At 37.0% G+C, this 21,953-nt stretch overlaps 2 protein-coding genes across 2 annotated transcripts; one reads left to right on the top strand and one right to left on the bottom strand.

Moving 5' to 3' along the window:
- Nucleotides 1–10,079: 10,079 nt before the first annotated feature.
- Nucleotides 10,080–11,031, bottom strand: K444DRAFT_613125 (uncharacterized protein). Its single transcript, XM_024880287.1, has one exon. The coding sequence runs from the start codon at nt 10,932–10,934 to the stop codon at nt 10,224–10,226; it is 711 nt and encodes a 236-aa protein (XP_024736429.1). The 5' UTR covers nt 10,935–11,031; the 3' UTR covers nt 10,080–10,223.
- Nucleotides 11,032–16,390: 5,359 nt separating this feature from the next.
- Nucleotides 16,391–20,076, top strand: K444DRAFT_561872 (uncharacterized protein). The gene is made up of 3 exons (XM_024876962.1): nt 16,391–16,439; nt 16,556–17,257; nt 17,318–20,076. Exons 2-3 carry the CDS (start codon nt 16,812–16,814, stop codon nt 20,001–20,003), a joined length of 3,132 nt encoding a protein of 1,043 aa, XP_024736428.1. The 5' UTR covers nt 16,391–16,439; nt 16,556–16,811; the 3' UTR covers nt 20,004–20,076.
- Nucleotides 20,077–21,953: the final 1,877 nt, after the last annotated feature.

The following is a 21,953-nucleotide window of genomic DNA, read 5'->3' as shown; positions in this document are numbered from 1 at the left end:
TAGAAATAAGCTTTTTTATTAAAACTAATACTACTTTTATTCCGGTTTTTATTATAACTAAAAATAATATATAAATTAATAATATAATTTTATTTCCGAATACTAAAGTCTATTTCTAACTAAGATCTAACTTATATTATCTTAATATAATATTTCTTATTCTATTTCTTCTATTTCTTTTCCTTTTATAATTAGCCTCTATTTTTACTACTTTTATATATTATACTAGTAATTATATTTTATAGCTAATTTGTATCCAAATTATTAAATATATTAGAAATTAATATAAGATACTAAGATTAATACTTATATATTCTTAATATTTCGGCCTTTGGCTTAAAGTATTATAATAGCTCTTTTCTTTCCAAATTTACTAAACTAATAATTCGCTTTATAGATATCTCTTAGAACTTTATAAAAGTATTATTTTAATTACTAAGTTTTAATTCTCTTTATATTACTTACTATAAAATATATAAAAGGAAAATTATAATAAGACAAAAACCTATATAAAGTATACTAGAGTATAAAATATAACTTAATAGTAAAATAATAAATCAAAAGTATAAATAATAAAGTATAAATAGTATATAGTATATAAAAGCTTAATTAATTAAATACTAAAAAGGAATTATTCTCTAGAATTATAAAAAAAAACTAGCTTTCTTATATAATTTCTATAAGTTATATATAAAAGACTATAGTTTTTATTATATAATTAAAACCTTAAAACTACTAAAATAATATAATTTTTAGAGAATATAGCCTGCTATATTATAATACCTAAATTCTAATTAAAAATAAAAGTTAAATTATATATTATATATTAGCTTTATTTTCTTTATATTAAATTATATATAATAAAAGCTTTTTTTTATTAATAATAAAAACACTTTTTAATAATACTAAATTATATTAGATTATTTATATCTATTTATATAAAGCCCTTTTTTAATTTTATAGTAATAAAAGCCGAGTCTAGAAAGCTATAAATAGGCTATATTATAAGTAATAGGCTTTTCTATTATTAATAATAATTAAGGTAAAATCTCTTAATTAATAATATTTAGGAAATTATTTAATAATATTATTTCAAGCTTTTAATTAATTAACTAAATCTAATAGACTAGAAAAATATTCTTATTATTTAGATAAAAGATACTATTTCTTTTATTATTTTTAGTTTCCTATAGAATACTATATTATTATTAATAATAATTAAATAGCTTCTTAATTTATTAAGCTAGTATTTTTCTATTATTAAAATAGTAATTACTAAAAGCTACTAAAAGTAATATATTAATTTTTTTAAATTAATATTACTTTAGCTTTAGAAGCTATTAAATATATTACTAGAATAAATATAAGTTAGTAATTATATATAAAATATATAGTTCTTTAATTTAAGCTAGTTTAATATTTATATTATTAATATAAGGCACTTAATAGTAGGGTAATATATAAGTAGTTAAGGTAAGTAAGCTATAAAGTAATACTTGCAAGTATAACTAATTCCAAGAATTAATTCTAATAAAAAACTAATTAATACCCCTTTCTAAAGCTAGAAGTATCTCCCTATATATTTCCTAGTACTTAGCCAAGCCTATAAAGCACTTTACTTAACTAGGAAATATAATCCTATATAATTCATATAATTCCGATTACCTATATAATTCTAATTATAAGCTTTACCTAAAATAGGAAACTAGATCTATAATATCTAATACCTATTTATATATTATTATATATATCTATTATATTAATTTCTTTTCTAGGCCCTTATTCCCAAAAGGCCTAAGAGAACTATAAATAGCTTTATAAATAATTCCCTAAAACCTTTCTAGCTATTAGTTCTCCCTAAAAACTTCCTATAATTACTTTATTATTATATTAGATAATAGACTTAAGGATATAGTTTACTAACCTTATTAAGCTAACTCGTAAATTACTTCTAGTAATTCCCTCTTATAAAAGTAATATAAGTATAGTATATATTATTAGATAGAAAGCTCTTCCAGTTTTCTAATTAGTTCATAAATCCTAACTTAGCCTCTATTTATAAATAAATTATTATTTTATAGGCCTAAGAGCTTGGAAAAGTTAATCTAATCTTCTGGTTTATTTATAAATTCCTTCTTTAGAATTTTCTAGGTATTCCTAGTATAAAGCCAGTTCCGAATTCGTAATTACTATTTGGGGAAAGGATATTATAAAAAGGCCTTTCTTTTCCTACTAATTAATCTTTTCTTTCCTTAACTATAATATTATATCTAGCTTCTCCTTATCCCTTATCTTTCTTCTTTAAGCCTTCTTTAAGCTTTTTTAAGCTTCTTTAAGCTTTATTTAAGTTTTCTTCTAATTCCCTTTTCTACTTCTTTATTTATTAAAATAAATACTTCTCTTAGTACTTATTAGCCTATTACTACCCGTTTAGCTAATATTTCCATATCCTTAATTTGCCCTTACTATCTTTAATATTTTAAGAATATTACTAAGTTTCCTGACCTTACTTATATTAAGAGTAATAATTACTTAATATATAATTACTATTATTTTAAGAATAAGAAATATAATTCTATAAATTATAATTTCCTTTATTTATTTCCTATTCTAATACTATTTAAGGTTCTTTAAGTATATATAATATAATTAAATTATTTTCTTTAAGCTATTAATATATATAAGTATCTTTTTTATTCTTTGCCCGAAAAAAAGAAGGCTATTATTACTTTTTTTCTATACTAAATAGTATATACTTCTTATATTAAAGCTATTATTTGAGGCTAATAAATTCCCCTAATAATCCAAGAAATAGGTTAAGTAATTCTTATTAGCTTAATATAAGTATAAAGTACTCTTAATAATATAATTAATATTCTTTAGTATTAAGTAAGCTTATTTCTTCCTTATTTCTTACTAATAGCTAATAGCTTTATAGGCTAATTTATTATCTATTTCTCGAAAGAATTCTAATAAGAATAATAATAAAAATAATAGAAAGTAATTATAAAGGTAAGGTATTTATAGAGTATAGAAATTAGAGTTTTTAAAGTTCTTAATAATTTTTATATAATTTTTCTAAGAATAAATATATAGTTTTTAATAGTTTCCTAATAAAAGCATTTATTTTTTATATCTCTATTTAACTAATAGTATTATAATATTACTCTTTTCTAAGTATTCTTATAATTCTTGAGCTATATTCTCTAGATTACTTAGTAATTCTCATATATTATTTACTAGTAAGTAATTCTTTTAATAAATAAGATACTTTTTTTCTTTTCTGCCCTTTTTATAAATTATAATAAATTCTATCTCAAATTCTTCTTTATTTTTAATCTTAACTAGTTCTGGTTCTATTATAGTACTAGCTCGCAAGTACTATAGTTTTAAGAGAGAAATATAGAAAATATTATAGATCTAATATAATAGTAGTAATTTCAAGTAATATACCTATTTATATATTTCTATAATTTCTAGAACTTTAAAAGAACTAAGATATCTATTTACTAGTTTTATACTAGGTTATAGTTATTAAATATTCTTTATATAAAGTATAACTTTATTATATATATTAAATTCCTTATTAATATATTTCTTATTATAGTACTTTTTTTATATATTTACTATTTCTTATTATTATTTCTCTAGTATTTCTTATTTTACTTAAATTCTCTATATTTTCTCCTATATTACTAATACCTCTTTTTCTAGAATATTATCCTTAATATATAGTTTAATACTAGAATAGAATTTATATAATATATAGAATAAAGAAATTCCTATTATTAAATATATAAAGTTATTATATGTGAATTTTATAAAAGCAAGTTTTATTACCTAGTTATCCTACTAATAGCTAGTATAATACTTTAAGTACTATTCTAGAGTTTAGTTTAGATTCTCTATTTATCTATTAGTTTATAAATAAAATACTATACTTAGCTATTATTATATCTTTAAATAGAAATATAGACTTAACTAGAACTTGCTTATAAAGACAGATCCTTTATTAGAGATTATATCTATAGGTATACTAAAGTCTTTAATAATATAATATATAAATAGCTTTACTAACTCAGGAGCCGAGATTTCCTTAGTAATTAGAATATATTATATTATTTTCATATATTTATTAATAATAATAAATATAGAATTATATATCTTATTATGAAATCTAGAAGAAAGTAGCCCTATAATAAAATTCATAGTAATTTCTTATTATAGCTTAAAGAGAAAAGAGAATAAACTAAATATACTATATAATAGATATTTCTTTATCTTAGTCTATTAATATATAGGGCAAGTTCTAATATGGTTTTTTATATTCTTTTTTATATTTTACTAAAAGTACTTTTTCTAGAGAATTTCTAGTATTTTATTAGTACTAAAATACCTATTTATAGAATTATTATAATTAGCTTATAGTAATTCTTTTTTAAGAGCTAGCTTATTTAGTATATAAATAGTATCCCGATATCTTAATAACCTAGATATATTAAGTTCCTAAGTCTTAATAGCTCTAGTAAAGGTTCTTTTTAAGAACTATTTATACTACTAATATTATACTAATAAATCGAGCCTTTAGTACTATAATAATAGTTTAAGTAATATCTTTCTACTTTTCTTATATACTATTTCGGACCTAGCTATTTATATAGCTAGAATTCGTAATATATACTATTTATAACTAGCTATACTAGTAATAGGCTCAAGTAATAATATTTCTAATACTACTTTATTACTAAAATAAACTTTTTTTTCGGAATTTCTTAGTATCTCACTAATTAAGAAATACCTATTTCTTTTCTCTTAAGCCTTAAATTATAGTATTATAGGAATAGTATAATATCTTATTACTACTACTTATAAGACTTTCTATTCTATATTCTATAGCTTATTATAAAGTATAAATAGTAAAGTATCTTTATTTATACCTACTATAAAGTCTAGCCTTCTTAATAGCTTATTAATAGAATTACTATATTCTGACTAGTATTTTAAAATAAAGTCAAAGATAGCTAGTTCCTTTACCTATCTTATCTATTAACTATTTAGTTTTCTCTTAGTTATAAAGTATTTCAAGTTATTATAATTTATCTTAATAATAATAATATATTAGGTATATATTAAGTAATATTACTAAGTATAAAATACTAGAATAATAGCTAAGAGCTTAGAATTATATATCTCGTACCTGCTTTTAATTATAGTTATTTTCTTTAAATAGAAAGTAATAGAGTATTACCTAGCTTCTATTTCCTTACTAAAGAGCTAGGAAATCATATCTATAATTATAAATTCTAAAGTATTTATTTTTATATAAATCTTTAAGGCTAGGTTAAAATAATAAAGAATTAGTACTATTATAAATATAATTTATAGCTTCTTAAAAGCCCTATCTGCCTTATTTATCTAGCTAAAATAATATTATGGGTTTTTACTAGTTTTTAATAAATTAGTTAATTCTTTTACTATCCTAAAATATTTATAAATAAACCTCTAGTAAAAGTTAGTAAAATCCAGAAATACTTAGATTTCTCGGATATTATTCTTTAGGGCCGGCTATTTCCTAATAACTATAATCCTGCTAGCTTCTATTTCTATACTATTTAGGCTAATTATAAATTTCAGGAACTTTACTTTTTCTATATTAAACTCGTATTTTACTAAATTTATAAAGAGCTAGTATTATTATAATTACTCAAGTATATATTAGACTATTACTATATACTATTCTAAGTTCTCTAAATAAATCAAAATATTATCTAGATAAACTATATAAATAATATTTATAAGACCTACTAGTATATAATTAATATATGCCTGAAATATTACTAAAATATTAAATAGTCTAAAGAATATAATATAGTACTTAAAATATCTATAGTATATTTAGAATACTATTTTCTACTTATTATTCTCTCGTATTTATAACTAATAATAAGTATTCTTTAAGTCTAGCTTTATATATATCTTTACTTTATAAAGCCTATTTATAGTCTTACTAATAAGTAATAATAGTATTTAGTTCTTAATAATAATCCTATTTAGACTCTAGTAATTAATATATAAATATAGGCTGCCTTCTTTCTTTAGAATAAATATAATTAGGATACTAGCTAGGCTAGTAAAATAATAGATCTATTTTTTCTTTAAACTAGTATTAAGATATTCCCGAAAAACTTTAAGCTTTCTTTCTAATAAAGTATATATAGGATTATATAGTAGTTAGGACCCTGGTTCCAGATCTATATAATACTTTATTATATAGTAATTAGGTAATATACTTATAGCTTTTATAGAAAATACTTAGAAAAAGTCCTAATATTTTTTGGGAAATATAATTATCTTATTAGTAATAATAATAATAACTTTTTAGCTATCTATTATAAAATAGGTAATTAATAGAAAAATATATGTCTTATACTTTATTATTTTAGTAAACTTCCTAGTATTTAGAACTTTAATTTTCTATAATTAAATCTAGTATTTTTATATTACTTTCCTAAAAGAAATTAGGGAATTAATCTAGTAAAGCTATAGGAATTTAAGTATTATATTAATATAGTTTAGATTAAAATTATATAATATAAAGTATATATTAGCCTCTTTTTAGTTCCCTAGTATATTTTTAGTAATAATCCCAAGAATATAATCTTTATATAAATGAATTCTTTTTTCCTCTAATAAGAATAAGAAAGTTACCCTTAATATTAATAGAATACCTATATCTAAAGCTAATTTCCTTTTTATATAATTAGCCTCTATATCCGAGTTTACTAATACTCTAATTCTTTACTTATCTTTCCTTATCTTAATAATAACCTTAATTACTATTCTTATTTTAGGGACCTTGCTTTCTATAATATAAACGAGTATAATTACTATAAGATATATTCGTTTCCCGGCTTCTTTAGTACTGGGTACTTATATAATTTATAGCCAGACTTATTATAGTTATAATAAGTCGGTTTCTCTTAATTAGGGCAAGTAATAATATAGTAACTTTCTTTCTAGTAAATAAAGCAAATTATATCTAGTCTTATAAATCCTAATATAGGTACTATATTAGATCCTATTACTATATCTTTATTATTCTAGTTTTATAAACCTTATAATAGGAATATATTTCTCTTTTATTTCCCTTTATTATTTCCTTTCTTTTTTCTCCTATTTCTTTTCTTTTATTATTCCGTTAGCTTATTATTATATTCCTATTAAATAAATAAGTTTAAATTATTTTTAATTCTTATAATTATAAAGTATTTACTTAATAATTAATCTTATCCCGAATTTCTTATTTCAAGTTACTAAATAAGTTATCCCGCTTTTATAGTAAACTTATATATCCTAAGTTATCTAATAGGCTATTTAAGTAAGATATAAAGCTTTAGATATTCTAGCCTAGCTATTATTTTATATTCTTAAACTTAGTAAGAATATTATTATTATAGTTCTCCGGATCTAAAATAAAATCCTTTATAAACTTAATAAAGGTCTCCTAATCCGTAATATTAATATCTACTAATTACTTCCTATATTTCTAGATATTCCTGGCTATATTCTTAAAATAAGAAGTATAATATATAACCTTTACTATATTAGTAGCCTAGGTAATCCCGCTATTTTTATATTACTTTAACTTTACTTAATAAAAGAAGTCCTGGGCTTCTTTAATACTCTTTTCCCGATAAGTAAGTAATTCTCGGGTTTTTAAAGCTTTTTAAACTAAGAGTACTACTAGAAGTATAATAGGTTCTATACCGGATATCCGAATATCTTTAAGATAACAGATCTGAGCTTCTAGCTTTTTTAGATCTTCTCTCTATTATATCTCTATTTCTAACTTAATAATATAATAGTAAGCCGCCGCTAATTTCTCTATTATTATTATCCTATCCGCTAGTTCTGGGAGTATCTGAGTTTTATTTCCTTCTTCTAATTAGGTAATATAAAAAGTACTTAACTAGATACTCCCCTAGATACCCGGTTAGATTACCCTAGTAATAATAGAGGCGCTTCTCCTAGTTAATATTCTAGCTATTAATATTTTGTCTATTAATAGCTTAATTACCTTATAATAAACTACTTCCCGAAGGTTAGATTAATTAGAATATAAGGCACTTAATAGTAAAGTAATATATAAGTAGTTAAGGTAAATAAGCTATAAAGTAATACTTGCAAATATAACTAATTCTAAGAATTAATTCTAATAAAAGACTAATTAATACCCCTTTCCAAAACTAGAAATATCTCCCTATATATTCTCTAGTACTTAGCCAAGCCTGCAAAATACTTTACTTAATTAGGAAATATAATCCTATATAATTCATATAATTCCGATTACTTATATAATTCCGATTATAAGCTTTACTTAAAATAGGAAACTAAATCTATAATATTTAATACCTATTTATATGCCATTATATATACCTATTATAATTAAGAACTTTTTAATAAATTATTTATATATCTAAAGCTTTATTATTTCTATAAATATTTCTTATAAAAATATCTAAAAATAACTTATTATTTCTATTATTTTCATTTTTAAGCCTTTATTTTTCCCTTAATTATATATCTTTAGAAATATTAATTAGTTCCCTAATAATATTAAATTATAGCCTTTTTTATTTAAAAAAATAATATAATTATAAGAGTTTTAAGCTTACTAGATTATTTTATAATTTGAGTATTTTTTATTCTCTAATTATATATATATTATTATTAAGTTCTTAATAGCTTTACTAATTTCTTTATTAATTTAAAGTTATATAAGTTTCTAAAAGCTAGAAATAGTTTTAGTATACTTATATTATAATAAGAAAATAAGGTAAGAAACTTACTAGTTTATTTTATAAATCTCTAATCTTATTATATAATTATAAGCTTTTCTAAAATAATTATTTTATTATTATTAATAAAAAGCTTTTACTAAATCCAAAAGAGTATTAAATCTTTAAGCTCTATTTTATTACTTAGTTTAATATCTGAATTATTAGAATTATTCTCTATATTAGAGGATTTCCTATACTATTTATTAATAGTTATTTGGATTATAGCTTCTTTAGCTAGAATAAGAACTATAATTAAATTAAGAATTAAATTAGTTTACTTATATTTCTAAAGGCTTATAGAGGTAGCTATTAGAAGTATTTAAAAAGGGTACTTAATTGGGTTTATAGTTATTGAGATATTAATATAATTATAGAAGAGCGGTTAATTTAGGGAAGCAGTTATATAATAACTAAAGTAAAAAAATGACTATATAAAATATAAATATATTTGCTTACTTAATTATATATATTATGACTTCCTTAATAATAAAGATATTATAATTTTGAGAACATAGAATTAATTCCTAGAGTATATAGTATAGTTTTAATTAATACGATTTATATTAATTAGTATTGTAGTGGTTTTTATTTTTTTTGTCGCTTTTGGATCGGACCGACTGTATTCTACTTTTGGAGGCACGTAACGGTGAATTTCCACACCGCCCTGTTTAGAATGAATTGATGATGCCTTCTAGTACGGGAAGCCTGGTCTGCAACTATTAAGTGGCTGTATAGGAGCCTACTATTGGGAACGTGATACATACCTTGACGGCCTTGACGTTTGTCAGAGGGAGAGACTCTTGAACTCGCAAACGCTCGCTAACTTTTCAGCGTCCCCGACGCAATTCGCAACGCCTATTATAATAGAACCTCGATATAACGATCCCTGATATAGCGATATCCTTAGTAATACGATACGGCCTTAAGGTCCCGCAATTTTTTAGCCTTAGGCTTATGATATCCTTGGCATTACGATTATTATAAGGTTTTTCGGTCCCAACCTTTAATTTTTAGTAGTATATCGTTCTAATTTATTAAGAGAAGGAGCAATTTATTAATACTCCAGGGCCCTCTGGCACTGGTAGCACAGCCTCTTAGGCTATTAATCTTACCGAATCACAGCCCCTTGATTATACCACTAGTTCTCTAGTCCCTGAACAGCCCAAAAGAAGACGGAGGCATGACAGAAGCTAATTAACGAGCGCTACGGAGCTCCTTCTCTATTTATTATATATGCACGTGATCCTTGATTTAATAATACCTCGGTATATTATTAGAAAAAGGCGCTAAGATTAATATCGTTATATCGAGGTTCTACTATAATTCCATATTAAGCCTGGCTCTAAACCCATGATGCCAAGCCCCACCCTTATACGGACATTATTAGACCAAAACCCCATCTCTCTTGGCCCGCATAACCTTCAGCTCTGGAATTTTCCGTTCCGGATTGCCCTGTAAAATCGACTCAAAGTAATCCCTCATACTCTCCATCGCCTTCTCATAATATCCGCTCTCAGCCTCTGCAATCCTTACAAACTCCAACACTCCTCTTTCCGGGCCATCGACGAATAATGGAAAACACGGGCACGGAAAACCCGGGTCTCGGACGACAAGAACCACTTCCTCCAAATTCTTAAACTCACAAATCTCAAGCACCTCATCTTCGACTCCTCCGCCCCAGTGGTCACACCAAACTAGCTCCTCGATAGCAACGCGGCGAACTTTGTCCTTCATTTCCTCTGGCAGAGTAGAGCCAAAGGCTGTATCGATGGCTAGCCAGCACCAGGCGGGGAAGAACAATGTATCGACAGATGGACTGAAATAAATCTGAGCTGGATGAGTGTCGTTTGGGAATGAAAGTATATAGTTCTCGAGAGCAATTGTTCGAGACTCATGGTTTACACTCAGCAGCGAGGGATTTGTTGTAGGAGAGTAAAAAGGCATAGTATTATCCCGGACTGCCTGGCAGAGCTCGACGATACGACCCGGAAGGGCGTAAGTCCATATCTTGAGGCGAAGCTCAGATGGAAGATTGCTGAAGAGTTTGAATTCGGAAGGCTTGGTTGCCCTAGGTTTCTGTAATGCCTCCGTCATGATGTAGGAAGAGAGATTTAAAATAGTAATACAGTAAAACCTGGGTATAACGGAACCCTCGGTTCGTCAGCAGGCCTCCGATGTATAGAGGTTTCCGATAAAACCAGGTTCGACTGTAGTAAGTTAAGGTCGGATGTAGATAAAATAACTACGTTTTTCAGTCGGTGTGACTCAGACAAAATCAATTAAAATATGAGATGAGTAATCAAATACTTCTAATTCGCGAGCAGGCCATGAGGGACTCTGAACCGAAAGCTCCGCCATGTTCTGGTGTTGGACAAAGAGGAAGTGCTGCCTGGATTTTCGAAGTGACTTGGGATGCTACAGTACATTATCTTGTATTGAGATACTTGCGATTTGGTTCTAGTGGGATGTCGCTCCAATCTGCCGATCCAGCATCCCTGTCGCTTCAGCCTTCAACGACGACTCGATTGCGGTAATCAGACAACCACTTCCCTTCAAATGCGATGCGAACCTCGATAAAACGACCATGAGATGATCACCGCTTGCTTCTCTAGAAATAGACGCGAACGATCCAGAAAAGCTACTGAGCTCGACAGTGGATCGCGCAATACATTCTATGAAGTCTGCTCGAAGACCTGCTATATCTTCGGACGGCGACAGAGATGATATCGAGATCACTGGTGTGGAAATTCTAGGTACGATACTTAAATTACAGCCCTTGTACTCCCCGAGGAACCATCAACCCATTTGTTTACATTCAACAGCTAGTTCTATTTAGATGGACAACTCTACGTTGGAACATCTGCCTCCGAAATCCACCACTTTATACAAATACCCCCCGATACCCTCCGCATACCATAGCCTCCCACATTTGCCCGCCCAGGAGTCCAGCAGATTCTCCTCATGCCAAAAGTCAACAAGGCCTGTATACTGTGCAATTGGACGGCCACATTTTATTCTTTACCAGAGCTTAGCCCTGCTTTTAGGATCACTCAGTTGAAGCAATGCAATTGGATTGGTGGCATAGATCTCAATGTGGACAACGATGGAAGTGGGCAGACTAGTCAGAGCCCAGCTGCTACGGTACTGCTTTCGCTGAACAAGAAGATGAGGGTTATTAGGATTGGGGAAGATCCCCGTGCACTAAGGGTAGGAGCTGTCGTCCGCGCATGCTCATGCTGGTGATGGGAATATTTACTTCAATTGCATGTGTTGCGGATGCACAATCGTATGCTCTCCTCGACGTTGATCGCCAATTTAAGATACCGCTATTTCCAATCTCTTCTAATGACGATTCACAGTCTGGAGGCGTATCTGGCAGGGTCGAGGATATCTCTGGGAAGTCTGGTGGGGGGTATTTCACGAACCACGTCGTCCGCTACCTAGGGAGGCTATTCAGCTGGCCGTGACGATGATCGAGGACACAACCGAAGTACCAGCCTAGGCAACTTCATGGGCGGTGCAACTCGTAGTCAAGCTCAGCAGCGTGGGGTAGGCCCTGATCTTGGTGGGCATGACACGCCGGACCAATTGTTCAGAGAAGCTTCACCTGCACCAACTACCAGCCTTGCTCCCGCTCCTCTTGAGCCAAGCCCAAGCTCGAACAAGCCGCTTCCAGCACCGCCGAGTGAAGCTAGGCAACAGAACAACCTCCTCAGACAACATCTCCTGTGGCACCCGCATGTCTGAAGCCTCACATAGTCTCTCCGACAGCTCAGGAGTTTCTTTTGGTCACTGGAACTGGTCCACGTGATCCTGGAGTTGGCATGTTTGTCAATCCTGAAGGGGATCCCACGGGGTCAACATTAGAGTTTGAAAAATAACCAGATGAGATTGTTGCAAATGGCCGGGGAGTTGACGTTGAACCCACCCCGGCAAATTTTGATGATGAGAAGGGTGGATTCTAGCATCAATGGCTCGCGATTTCGGCGGAGACTTGCGGTATGGCATCGAAATTCAGTGACGGGTCCTAGACCCTGGACATATAACTTCACCTGCTTCCTATCGAGCACCAGGATGCCTTCACTAGCGTCGAGGCCCCACGATTGAGGGACAAGAACTCATCCCACCCTCCCGCGTACCACCATGGTGGCGACCGAGCATCAGGATAGCTTCGAGCTCAGAAACAGCAAGGAATCAGCATAAAAAATTTCTCAAACGTTCTTCGAACCGCATGATCATTTATACTGACGGCAGCAGCATCCACAACAAAGTAGGAGCCGCAGCAGTGTCGCCCTTGGCTAGATGCACGAAGATGGCATATATGGAAACAGTGAAACCTCGACGGTATGCTCGGGCTCTCCCTTGACACTACTGAGGTGCCGAAATTATCGAGATATACGACGGAGGAAATTTGGCATAAGGGGACGAACGGACTTGAGGGCGATCTTGAACAAGCCAAAACTAGTCACCAAAACAATGCGATTCATGGACTGGTATGCAAAGGCATAGGGATGTCGTGCTTTTGTTGGGTAACTTGGGTCCATTGTCCATGTGCTGCCGGAATTGCTCCCTTCACATCTTTAGGGGGTTATGCGTCGTGGTTAAATGTTTCACCGAGACCGAAAAAGTATGCGCACTGGAAAAAATTGACTTGGATCGGGATTCCGCACGTGTCATGTCGGAAGTGAAGGATCTCCCCAATTTCTGTCGCAGAGGAAAGGAAGGATATTAAGTAATCGCGAAGACGAGTGACTTATGCTTGGCGGAGTGGGAATCCTCATAATCCTACAACGATGTTCGATCCTACCCCATATTAACTCAATGTTTGCATCGCATTCGCATTCGCAACCGCAATCCATTCAGACCCCAAGCAACCCAAGTGCTGTCAGCCTCTCAGCCACGCCGCGCCCCTTTCATCTCACCCCATAATTTGTCCACCCTGCACCGCCTTGATAGTTGCCAAGCACGATTGCAGGACTCGTCTGGTCGAAATGAGGGAGGTGCATCGAGGAGTCACAAGGAACTAAGCCACAAGTAGTACTCTCAATGAAGATTTCCGCGGGTCTTGGACTTGCCGCAGTGAGGAAGTAGTAGAATCAATGGAGGGACACTCGTAAAGCGAGGTTAACTCCGGCTATTACAAAGCCGAGTCGTCACACCCGAAACGGTCGTCCAGATTGGCGACCCGACTCGCCGGCTCGAATTGTATTGCAGCTGCATCCTCCCGAAAAGACGGCTCCAGTAACTCAACTGCCAGCAACATGCCGTCAATGACATCTCCTTGCCGCCCACGCCCGTTCCGGGTTGCGTATAGCGTGCAGATCTCGACCACGGGGTAATACAAGGCATGTTTCCATTGCAGAAGTGCTGGGAACCACTCGGACTGAATCCCTTCTTCGGGATCGCGAGTGGCCTACCAGGTGAAGTAACAGAGATTATGCAAATGCAAATACTTTTGGAAAGCTTACACGACATACTACTGTGTCTGATAGTGGAGTGATTTGGTAACACATGGAGACGGGAGCATGGAACCTTGAGCCTTGTTCCATTAGCTAACCTCAATGTACCAGAATTTATGGAACATTGAAGCGCCGTAGCATATTTCGAAGCAACTCTGCCTACAATTTTTGATGTATAGAAAAGTGGAGAGGGAAGCATGCTATACTATTTGCGTGGCGCTTGCCCTTCTCGGTGTCATCTCTGGGCATTCGGACCAGAAGGATAAAACAGGAGATGTTGAGAAAGGTCTGGGGATTGTGGTTCATCCTGAGTACAGTATTCTTACAGAAAATACTCATGCGAGTGTGCAAGATCAACCAAGTTGACTCGCATCTACCAATATTGTGTGGGAGCCGAGAGGAGGGACGCCAAATTCCGGACGAGCCTTCAGTTGTGATGCGAATTTTGCTCCTCGGTCTGCGGTCGCATTTTGCTCCCTCGGAATGTGCCAAATCGAAATCTTCTCACAACGATTAGCTTGCAGAGCCCGCACTCTCTTCAGTAACTCTTCCCACAAATCCTGATTCTCGGTCTCCTCCCCACTACTCAACTTCCAGCCGTTCGACTCCCAAGTCTTGGCCCACTTCGTGGCCCCATCGACGACGTAAGTCGAATCGGTTGCAATGACAAGTTTTGCAAATTCTTTAGGCTTCCAGGAATTCAAATCGCTGTGTTCTTGACGGAACCAGTTGAGAGCAGCCAGAACGGCGCGAAGTTCTGCGCGGTTGCTAGTCTGCTTCACCCGCACACTGGTGGGGCCCACGTCTTCCAGGCGAAAGAAGAACATGCCGTGCATGCAGTAAGCACCTTTCGGTGGGTACCAGGGCGCAGGTATACTATCACTACAATGGGTGACGAATGCACATCCACCTTGACTTCCAGCTTGCCCATTGTTGGCACATGCTCCATCCGTATAAACCAGCAGCTCCCGATAATCCCGATGAGCAACGAAGAGTTGCCCATCCTCGTGTGCAAACAGAGACCGCGGAGTTGAACATGGGGCAAAGAAGTGTTCGGGATATGTTTTCGAGGTTGCGGGTAGCGGTTCGATAGATGGCTTCTTGTTTCGGCCGTTTCGGTTTTGTGACCTTACGCATGGCAAGTCTTCGAGGTCGATATGTTGCGGCAAGGCCATCGTTCTCCAACGAGCACCAATCATCGGATCCAAGAGGGCATTTTTCCGTATCATAGTCTCCAGCTCTTCCCGAATCTCTGTATTTGTCCAACCTGGTTCGCTATTGGCAGGATCGAGAGCTCTCCGAACGTAATCTTTCAGAGCTGGTGTCCACTCGTCGGGGTATTTGTGCTCATTCTTGGTCGCCCAGCAGTCGTTCCTGACATGTTTGTGGAGCTGATTGTTTGATTCGAAATCCTGCCTGCACTGAAGGCATATGAAATCTCGCCATCCCCTCGGAATCGAGACACTCGATTGTGCCAGTTTCCTCCGCTTTGGGCTATGCCATTGCCCGTCTTCTTCGTTTTCGGACCACCAAGCCATTGTTCCCTTCCCCTTCCTTTTTTAACCGCTACAGTTAGTAGGACGATTGTACATGGAATTGTTCGTCGAGACGGTTGAAGTTCGATGCGTATGGGCTTTACTGCAAGTTGCCTTTGATTGTCGCTGGATGGGACTCTGCAAACGTCCTTCTTCATTTTGGCAGCGTCGGCTGGTTCCAAATGCTAGCCCGATTCGTCTAGGCCAAGCATCACATGACCCCAGCCCAGTTGTCTTGGTATTCGCTCCTTCCTCCATACCTCTGAGGACTCTGCTATCAACATGCTTCACTCCGAACAGAACACAACGGATAATGGGTCTGCAACCAGATACTTTTGACGGAGCATCCATTCTCCCGCACTCCGGTTGAAGTCGATAACACGCTGTTACTTAGAAGGTATCACCCACCAACCGCCCAAACCCCCTTTCCGCTCAACTTGGATTTTGGAGACCTTAACGCCACAAAATCGAAAATTAATGTGATATTCGCAATATTTCGAGTATTCTCTATAATTTAGCAAATTTTTAGAATTTTCCAAAGACTTTGAAAAATCGAGAAAATTTTGGTGGGGTAGGCATGGGCGGAAAGGGGGTTTGGGCGGTTGGTGGGTGATCCCTTCTACCCCTGGCGAGGCGCAGCACTCGCACGCTTCCCTGATTGGCACAAGGCGGACTGCTGGTCAGCTTCAATGCAAGAGACTACTGGCTAATTCTCCCCAAGGCTGAATTTGCTCACCGAGATCCAATCATGTCCGGCTTCCCTACTCCACAATGTCCAGGCAAGGCTCTCCCCGGTTGCAGTAAGTGCAGCAACCACGCGTATCGTGCGAGCTGCAGACCGAGGAACAAGAGCGACCCCAAATTTTCGAGGCTTGGGAAAAAGGATGATTTTCCGGTCGTTGCGCTTCAATTAAATCATTAACTCGAACTGGAATGTGTCCATGCTGTGAATCTTGCCCCCGTATCATTCCCCCATCATGGATCCTCTCTCGATTACCTCGTCGACAATCACGCTGATACAGGCCGCCGGCGCCGTATCTTCGGCTCTCTACGAATTCGTCGCAACCTTTCGAAATGCCGACACACGAGTGGCATCCCTTTGCACCCAATTGTCGAGACTCATCAGATTCCTTGAGGCCGTTGATCGAACCCTCAGGAAATGCCGTGGGCCACTCTCGCTAGCCTCAATGGACGAGGATTTATGGCGGCAGAGTGCTCTCTCGTTGGAAGATTGCAAAACAACACTGGAAGAATTGAGCATCTTCATTAACCGAATCAAGGCAGCAGCCAAATCCCCGGGCTTGTTCAGAAGAGCGAGGGTGGCAATGGACTTGACCATGTACGCAGGAGACATTACCGGCTTTGAGGAGAAGATCCACAAGTCCAATTGGGCTCTCCAGACCATGCTGTCTGCTATCCAAGTGTGAGTCGTTCCAATCGCTGCCGTTCGTAAGTCCATGACACTTACTAATGTACGGAGCAGCTCACTCTCGCTGCGAGGAAATGAAACTCAGGACAAGATCCTCTATGAACTTGGGAGATTGAAGTCCTCTATTGAGCAGTCTATTCAAGCCTCCTTTCACCACAGCGATGGCTTTTCTCACATGCTGGAAGATCCATCCGATGCTCGTGTTGCCTACAATCTCCAAAAGCTGGCCCGAGCAGCACAGAATTTCCACTCTAGCGCCAGCTCAACTGCCAGCACAAGGGAGTCCAGCAGTACAATTTACGGTACCAATGGAAATTCGTTTTGGAACGTTCAATTGGATTCAGCTATGAGCATCAGGGGCGGCCCAAGCTTGACCCCCAACAAGAGACAGCAGATTGACCAGTTCGTCAAGCAACAGCGGCGTATGACACTGCGCCGACAGCGCAAGCCGCTCCAACACGTTCCAAGCTCTGCCGCGGCGTCTGTGGTCCGCCCGTGCACCCCGGAGCCAGCCCCAGCAGTCTCATCCGAAGAGAGTCAGGAGACCGAGTCGAACATGTCTGAGACGGCAGATGACCATGATGAAGTCGACGATGAAGCCGAGTTCCAATCGTTTCTCTTGAGTGGACTTGAAGAGGTGGCGAAGGACAGCATGCTCAACCAGGAGTTTGCCAAGGCCCAAGCCATGCTGGAGGAAGCGATTCAGAGACGGACGGGATCGACCTCAGAAGACGCCGAGTTCAAGCAGCTTCAGATCCAACTTGCAACTTGCTATTTTTTTCAACACAAGTGGCAACTTGCCGAACCATTGATTGACAGCATCGCCAAGTCGAAGGCCAATTTCGACCCGGTTGTCTGCAATCTCCTCCACGCATTGGCGATCGCCAATGCAGTAGAAAAGCGCTTCGGGAAGGCTATTACGGTGTGCAAGCAGGCACTCCAAGGAAAGAGAAGACTCAAACAGGACTTCGGGGACACTTCTGAAAAGGAATGTAACGAGACTCTCGGGCTCCTGGCCACCATTCATGACCTCCATGGTAATCGCTTGGATGCAGAGGCACTACGCCGGAAACTCTCCAACGGATTCTCCTATTATCACCCCGAAAACGAATTGGAATTCATTGTTAGCCATCCGAAACTGTGCACGGAGGTGTTCGGAAAGAAGATAAGCCTGGATTGGAGACGGCCACAGATAGCTGCAACAAATATCGGTGCCGTTGCTGAACTAATGGCTGACCTTCCCAAAAACTCGTTTTTAAGTCCAATCAAGGAAGACGACACCCCGAAGAACAGCAAGACATCCAAAAAGCCACTACAGACTTTTCATACGAAGCTAAGTCTGTACGAGAGGTTGAACATGGACTCTGCGAAGGAGGTCGCCGTCTCATCGTCTCTCCCTGCACTTACCTCCGATGAGAACTCTGAAAATTCTCCCGATGAGACCCCTGCACCTCCCCCCGATGAAATTTTCAGTACATGGTGGAGTGATGCCAGCAGTGGATCCTCATTCCGGCCAGGGATGTCACCCAAGCGGCCATTTACACGGAGAATTGCTCGATTCTTCGGCACTCGGCGAGGACGAGCTACCATGCCTGAAGACAATTGGAGCACTTCCCCCTTTTCGGACAGTGAAGATATGTCATCGCCTGCGCGACCCAAGTCTGCTAAAGGATTTTGGACCAAGAGCGACAGTCAAATTTTCAAGTTGAAGAAATTAAACACAAGACTTCGGAAGAAAACCAGCGACGAGGCTGACAGCAATTCTTTCTCTTTTTTGCGTGCAGTAGATCGTCCTTGGCGCCATGGCATTGACGCATCTCTTCGTTGGAGTTCCTCATATCGCCGCCCTTCAAACTATCCCTATTTTGATGTGGATGACTTGTCAGTGGATGACTTGCAATTGGATTGCTTCCGCCAAACCAATCATTGGGTGCCCGCTTCCGAAATCCTTCAAGAATCGATGAAACAGAGCCACCTTCCTCCGGCGGAACTTGAGGATACCTCTATGGTGATGTTTTGGTCTTCACCGTTCAAATCTGGTGAGAGAAGTTATTCGAACCGTAAGAGCCAGCGATTTCCGGGCTACTTTGACCTTCAAGCAGGCGCTAGACCTTTCGTCCCTCCCTCAGACTTTGCTTCGCCAGTAACCAGATTAGCAAGCAGAATGCCACTAGTTCCTCAAAGTCCCGGCGATAGCCAAGTCCCGGTCGGCACCAAAATCTCCCCCAGACGCCCATCAGGACTGCTCTTCACAAAAGCGCTCCATGAAGAAATGACGCGCATGGTCTCTTTCAGAAAACGCGCCGATAAGCCCGTCCTGACCGGCGGTCCTGTGCGAAGTGAGAAACCTGAGTGGAAGACGAACACTTCTTCTCTTCGTGCAAGGGAGGAGATTGACTTGAACTGTCCGCCCCTCGCCACTTCTAGAGTACCAAACTTGACAATAGCCATTCCGAGGTTTGGTGAAAGGTCAGAAGGTATTCCGCTCGTAGCACATCATCCGGCAAAGCCACTTGTCCCTGCGACTCCCCAAAGCACGGGATTTCGGCCTGAGATATTATTCACGAGCACTATGACCGCTGATCCGAGGACACATGCCAGGAAACAAGATATGGCCAAGGTGTTGAGTGGCTTCAAAGACAACAATATGGACGAATTAGCAGTTAGGCAGAAGCAAGATCGGGACTTTGATGAGGCTATGCGGAAGGAAGCCCAAGGTGAGTTCAACGGACGGGGCTAGTTTCAAAGTATATCCATGCTGACGCTTGCAGGCTTGTCGGTCGGTAAAAGCGGTGGAAGGCAGGCGTGGGTCCCTGCCGCATTCTTCAAAGACTTATCTCCCATCCCAGCTGCAGTCGAAGGTTCTGTTGCCAGCGCCTCTCGAGACTCAAAAGAGCAGGGTCTAGGAGTTAAGAAGGAGGAGTCTTTGGTAAGCAGTGAGATCGACTATTTCTCTCGCGCTTTTCACGATGTAGCTGCTCGAGCAACGAGGGAGGGAACTTCTGGACATGATCTTTCTACGCCTAGCTATCAGCTTGTTGACGGGGGAGTGCGGGAGAGGATGAAGTCCCAAATAAAGCCTGAAAGCGCAAAGGAATGCCCATCAATGACGAATTTATTGGCAAGGGAAAATACTCAGCTGAGCGATCAGAGGACCTCTGCCCCGAAAACGCAGGTAGACTCTGGATCCACTTCTCCTTCCCTTCCGTCACAACAACTTGGCCGAAAGTTCAGCTGGGAAACCGTATTCGAAGAGGACAGCATCTCCGGTGTACCGACGGAAAAAGATCCGAAGTCTGTTCCACCTCCGCTATCGCAACTCAATATTCTCAATCGCAAGTTCAGTTGGATCAGCGATGAAACTTCCGAGACTCCGGACTTGGTTCGCTCATCGAGTTCATCCAGTTGCTCAAGCTCCTCTACTTCTTCGACTTCCTCCGCCTTCACATCGGTTTCATCTACTTCAAACGGGCCAATGCTCAAATTCGGCTCCGCCATGAAGGAGTTGTTAATCGTTGGAAACGATTCCACTTCATCGCTGGCAGAACCTCGGAATCAGGATGACTTCTTGGAACAACTTTCTGTCGGTATTCTTGATAGGAAAAGTCAAAGGTGTTCAACCAAAACTTTGCCACTAATGTCGAAGATGGAAAGCGAGGTCAAAGCCAAGCAGGGTAATGAGCCATCGAGTGTTGACACGAAAGGTTCCGCGGAACCCGCCAAATCTCTTCAAGTCAAACTACTGGCCTGTGAAAAACTTCAGGCCCTTCCATTTATTCGCCCAACAGATATCGTTCAACGGATGATGGAGGAAGAAGAACGAGAAAGGGAGAAGAATGCGGCCACGAATCCGACAGAAGGAATGCTCAATCGGCGGCATCCCCTGCGCGCAAAGAGGAAGAACAGAAAGATAAAGCGTGAGGCAGCTGTTGATGAGGAGAAACGAATGCCGTATCCTGATGGTGTTTCATCCTCGGGAGCTTTGAGTATTGGCATCGCAATTTGAAGAGGGGGAGTAATGGACTCTCATGCGATGAGATATGGTGCCGCGGCTTGGAGTGCGTGGAGGATTGCTTTTTTTTTTGCAGATATTCTTTGGTTATCTCGCGGCGTTGGGTGCTCGGGGATGGGGAGGCGGCTTTGGTATACTTTGTTGTTGCGATGCAATCTGGTGGAATATGTCGGAGTTGTGATTTCTATGTGCGCGGCGTTCCGTACTTTCAATCATGTAATCTACCACCAGATGGGTTACAATCAGTTTCCGCTCATAAAATGAATACGAATGAATGGAGATAGGAATCCACATCATATAGCGCAGTGCACGAACTGCTTGCTGAAACAGAAAGCTTGACGTCTGCTTCCAGGATGGAAAATTCGGATAAAATTTTCGTGGGGGGGAGATCGATGTCTGGTTGAGAGTGTGTTGAAAGGGTTTGATGTGGGGTGGAGTCACTTTTGGGTGTTGGGTCAAGTCCTGAAGTCCTGAAGTCCTGCGAGGCACCTCTTTGGGCGGATCGTGAGGCATATATATACGGGGCTGGTTTTAGGGCCCAGGCGCTTAAGCGAGAGCAGAGCCGAGCAGCGGGGACGCGAACTGGTGATTTGAGTGGACTTGCCGCTAGTAGTAAAGATATAGATCATAGCGGAATTTGATAGCCTTCTCAGAAACGATTCAATAGAGGTCAAGTCG

Source organism: Hyaloscypha bicolor, assembly GCF_002865645.1.
Source record: "Hyaloscypha bicolor E unplaced genomic scaffold K444scaffold_83, whole genome shotgun sequence".
Lineage (NCBI taxonomy): Eukaryota > Fungi > Ascomycota > Leotiomycetes > Helotiales > Hyaloscyphaceae > Hyaloscypha > Hyaloscypha bicolor.
The sequence above is the reverse complement of the archived record's forward strand: the minus strand, read 5'-3'. Positions and strand labels throughout refer to the sequence as shown.